Here is a 5,627-nt window from a genome sequence, read left to right as displayed (position 1 = left end):
TAAGAAAAAGAAATGGACATTGAAAATAAGGGAACAGCGACATGAAGTTTGTATAAAAAGTATGAAAAACTAAAAATATATAAAATTTTCCAATTAACATATCAGTAATGTACGGAATAGCTTATTCATCATTATTCAAACCTCAATCCAATGTAATTTCATTATGAATTTTCAATATTTTCAATACCAATTCTACCACAGGATACCAAATATTAAAGACACACTACTATCAAATCTAAGCATCAAAGTAGCAGGAAATCCCAACAGTAAAAAAACGCCTGTGCTCAGACGTCGTAGATATTTGATTAATAAATAGACAATCAGTACAAACATGGGAAGGAGCTCTGCCAACTGCAAGAGCACTTCATAAATGCACGTGACCCAAATGTAGTGCTCGCTACGTTGGCAATGGCGGACGATAATTAGCCTATGAATTTTCTAGCAGACGAGGAGAGACTTTAAGACCGAATATTCATCCTCGCTTTGCTCATAAACCCCTATTAAAATTCAATGGCATTTTAAATGGCACTTTAAATGATACTTTAAAATGGCACTTTCAATGGCACCTTCAATGACACTTTCAATGGCACCTTCAATGACACTTTCAATGGCAATTTCAATAACACTTTCAATGCACCTTCAATGGCACTTTCAATGGCAATTTCAATGGCACTTTCAATGACACTTCCAATGGCACATTCAAGGGCACATTCAATGCCGCATGCAATGGCACTTTCAATGACCCTTTCATTGCCACTTTCAGTGCCACATTCAATGCCAAATTCAATGGAACTTTCAATGTCACATTCAATGGCACTTTCAATGCCACATTCAATGGTACTTTCAATGCCACATTCAATGGCACTTTCGATGGCACTTTCAATGCCACATTCAATGGCACTTTCAATGCCACATTCAATGGCACTTTCAATGCCACATTCAATGGCACTTTCAATGCCACATTCAATGGCACTTTCAATGCCACATTCAATGGCACTTTCGATGGCACTTTCAATGCCAAATTCAATGGAACTTTCAATGTCACATTCAATGGCACTTTCAATGCCACATTCAATGGCACTTTCAATGCCACATTCAATGGCACTTTCAATGCCACATTCAATGGCACTTTCAATGCCACATTCAATGGCACTTTCGATGGCACTTTCAATGTCACATTCAATGGCACTTTCAATGCCACATTCAATGGTACTTTCAATGCCACATTCAATGGCACTTTCGATGGCACTTTCAATGCCACATTCAATGGCACTTTCAATGTCACATTCAATGGCACTTTCAATGCCACATTCAATGGAACTTTCAATGCCACATTCAATGGCACTTTCGATGGCACTTTCAATGTCACATTCAATGGAACTTTCAATGTCACATTCAATGGCACTTTCAATGCCACATTCAATGGCACTTTCAATGCCACATTCAATGGCACTTTCAATGCCACATTCAATGGCACTTTCGATGGCACTTTCAATGTCACATTCAATGGCACTTTCAATGCCCCATTCAATGGCACTTTCAATGCCACATTCAATGGCACTTTCGATGGCACTTTCAATGTCACATTCAATGGCACTTTCAATGCCATATTCAATGGCACTTTCAATGCCACATTCAATGGCACTTTCAATGCCACATTCAATGGCACTTTCAATGCCACATTCAATGGCACTTTCGATGGCATTTTCAATGTCACATTCAATGGCACTTTCAATGCCACATTCAATGGTACTTTCAATGCCACATTCAATGGCACTTTCGATGGCACTTTCAATGCCACATTCAATGGCACTTTCAATGTCACATTCAATGGCACTTTCAATGCCACATTCAATGGCACTTTCAATGCCACATTCAATGGCACTTTCAATGCCAAATTCAATGGAACTTTCAATGCCACATTCAATGGCACTTTCAATGCCACATTCAATGGCACTTTCAATGCCACATTCAATGGCACTTTCAATGCCACATTCAATGGCACTTTCGATGGCACTTTCAATGTCACATTCAATGCCAAATCTAATGCCAAATTCAATGGCACTTTCAATGCCACTTTTGATGCCAGTTTCAAAGGCCCTTTCCATGTCACTTTCAATGCCACCTTCAATGCCCCTTTTAATGCCCGTTTCAAAGGCCCTTTCAAAGGCACTTTATATGACCCTTTTAATGGTAATTTCAATGGTACTTTCCATATCACTTTTAATAGCACTTTCAATGGCACTTTCAATGGCACCTTCATGAAATAAACTCAGAATGAAGCCGTTGATAATCTTCAACGTTCTAGACTTTATGCATAAAATCAACTGCAATAAATCATCTCTAAGTATTCATCTATTCTAAAAGCAAAAAAAAAAAAAAAAAAAAAAAAATAAAATAAAAAAAGTGTTTTTGTTCCATGTGGCGGGAATTCTCTCTTTTTGGCGTTTTATTTTTGAAACATTAATGCTGGTCAGCTTTTATATGCATATACATGTACTATGTGTATTTATATAAATATATATATATATATATATAAATATATATATATATATATATATATATATATATATATATATGCATAGTATGAAAGTATATGTAGGTATTTACATGTAGTTAAATTATATATATATATATATATATATATATATATATATATATATACATATACACACATACATATGTGTATTTATATATATATACACACACACACATATATACAGTATATATATATATATATATATATATATATATATATATATATATATATATATATATACAGGTAAATATCAACTACAAATGGGATTTAATATAGAATTCAACATAGGTAATACATATCCACTGAAAATTCATTTATGATAAATATTTCAGGCTGGGCAAGGACTGGAACCTATGACTCTGGGTGGAACCAATGCTAACACTAGACTCTACCAATGAGCCATCAAGAAAGATACAAGTTAATTTCATGTTCTCTGTACATATCCCTGTCGAAATCAACGCATTTTTACCATCATAGCTAATTAATTACTATTATTATTAATTGCTAAGCGACAAACCTAGTTGAAAAAGCAGGATGCTATAAGCCCAGGGTCCCCAACAGGGAAAATAGTATAGTGAGGAAAAAAAACAAGGAAAAATTAAATATTTTAAGAACAGTAACAACATTAAAATGAATATTTCCCATACAATCTATAAAAACTTTAACAAAATACGAGGAAGAGAAAATAAGTGGAAAACTGTGCCTGAGTTTGCAACAAGTGGTTATTTATGATGAATTATTTGTCACTAAAACGTGATTAATAAATGTAAATATCTTTTAGATTATCTTAATTCAGTAAAATCACATCAACATGCCATAATGCTGCATGTTTATAAAAAATATGTAAAACTTTACTCTAAAAAGAGCATACGAAAATCTATTTGTCTTTTATAAGTTTACTTACATCTTAATTGAATACGGAACAAAAACATATCGTTATAAATAATTTTGGTACTTGTAATAAAGAATCTTCAAATTGATTGAATATAATGAATTTCCAGAGGGAAAATGACTCAAATATTGCAATACTCATAAATACAGACGTTTCAAGGGAATAATTTAACGCTGGAAATAAGAACATATCGTAATAACTTTCTCGGTAATTTGAATGAATTAAGATAAATTTGAGAAAGTGTGATAAGATATCACAGTTTTGTTAGTTATACGATTCCTCTAACAAGAATTTCTTGATATATTCCCCCCAATTAATTTGATGGATATAGATGATGGCTTAACAGTTACGAAATCTTAAAATATCTTTAATATTCAAATAATTTCACAATTTTAAGATAGTGTTATTTGCATGATTTGACTGACTGAATTGTGAAATCTTAAAATATGACTGACTTAATTGTGAAACCTTAAAAATATCTCGAATATTCAAATAATTTCACAATTTTAAGATAGTGGTTTTTTCATTATTTGACTGACTGAGTTGTGAAATCTTAAAATATGACAGACTTAATTGTGAAATCTTAAAAAATCTCTTGAATATTCAAATAATTTCACAATTTTAGGATAGTGTTATTTGCATGATTTGACTGACTGAATTGTGAAATCTTAAAATAGGACTGACTTAATTGTGAAATCTTAAAAAATCTCTTGAATATTCAAATAATTTCACAATTTTAAGATAGTGTTATTTTCATTATTTGCCTAACTTAATTGCAAAATCTTATATCCTTAAAATCAAACCATTGTTCTCTAGTCTTTGGTTGTGCCATAGCCTCTGTACCATGGTCTTCCACTGTCTTGGGTTAGAGTTCTCTTGCTTGAGGGTACACTCGGCCACACTATTCTATCTTATTTCTCTTCCTCTTGTTTTAAAGTTTTTATAGTGTATATATGAAAGATTTATTTTAATGTTGTTGCTGTTCTTGATATATCTTATTTTAATTGGTAATTACTTCTCTAGTAGTTTTTTTATTTCCTTTCCTCACTGGGCTATTTTCCCTCTTGGAGTCCTTGAGCTTATAGCATCCTGTTTTTCTAACTAGGGTTGTAGCTTAGCAAATAATAATAACAATAATAATAATGATAAAAATAATAATAATAATAATAATAATAATAATAATAATAATAATAATAATAATAATAATAATAAATAAATAAATGATAATAATAATAATAATAATAATAATAATAACAACAACAACTTCACAATTTTAAGATAATGCTAAAATAACGACGAAATTCATCATTATGAAACTCCACTTAACTTATTTACATGGCAAGGGATTTTGAACCGAAATAATTGCTCGAAATAGCCAGGTTTATTATTCTATTGCAGAAACCCAGTAATGCATCTTCAAAGTCGACAATAATAATACATTTATGAGATCTTAACTAATGGACCTTAATGTATCCTCTGATGGGTTTATGATTCTGAAATAACATTTATTCTCTTGGCCTAAGAGATTCTCAGCCTGACGTAATTACTTCGAGGTGGGATGTGGTCTTGGAAAACGTCATGCATTTTTTTTTCTTTTTTTTTCTTTTTTTTTTGCAGTCGTTGAAATTTTAATCAATCATCATTATCATTAGTATCATTATCATTATTATCATCATTATTATTATTATTTAGCTAGGCTACAACCCCAGTTGGATTATTACTATTATTATTATTATCATTATCATTATTATTATTTAGCTAGGCTACAACCCAAGTTTGAAATTCAGTATATCAAAATCCAAGAGTTCCAACAGGAAAAAAAGCCCAGTGAGGAAAGGAAGTAAGAAAACAAGAGTTTGCCTGAGTGAACTCTCAAGCAAGAGAAATCTAACCCAAGACAGTGGAAGACCATGTTACAGAGGCTATGGCACTACCCAAGACTAGAGAGCAATGGTTTAATTTTGGAGTGTCCTTCTCCTAGAAGAGCTGCTTACCATAGCTAAGGAGTATCTTCTACCTTTACCAAGAAGAAAGTAGCCAGTGGATAATTACAGTGAAGAAGTTAACCCCTTCAGCGAAGACGAAATTCTCTGCTATCTTCTCTACCCTTACCAAGAGTAAAGTAGCCACTGAACAATTACAGTGTAGTAGTTAACCCTTTGAGCAAGACGAAATTTCCCGCTATCTTAGTGTTGT

The 5,627-nt window shown here is 32.3% G+C and overlaps 1 protein-coding gene across 1 annotated transcript; it reads right to left on the bottom strand.

The window, feature by feature from the left end:
• Nucleotides 1–542: 542 nt before the first annotated feature.
• On the bottom strand, nucleotides 543–2,108 carry LOC137621849 (fap1 adhesin-like). The gene has a single exon (XM_068352357.1). It carries the CDS (start codon nucleotides 2,106–2,108, stop codon nucleotides 543–545), a length of 1,566 nt encoding a protein of 521 aa, XP_068208458.1.
• Between the last annotated feature and the right edge of the window lie 3,519 nt (nucleotides 2,109–5,627).

This window comes from Palaemon carinicauda, chromosome 28, assembly GCF_036898095.1.
Source record: "Palaemon carinicauda isolate YSFRI2023 chromosome 28, ASM3689809v2, whole genome shotgun sequence".
Lineage (NCBI taxonomy): Eukaryota > Metazoa > Arthropoda > Malacostraca > Decapoda > Palaemonidae > Palaemon > Palaemon carinicauda.
This window is presented reverse-complemented; position numbering and strand designations above follow the sequence as displayed.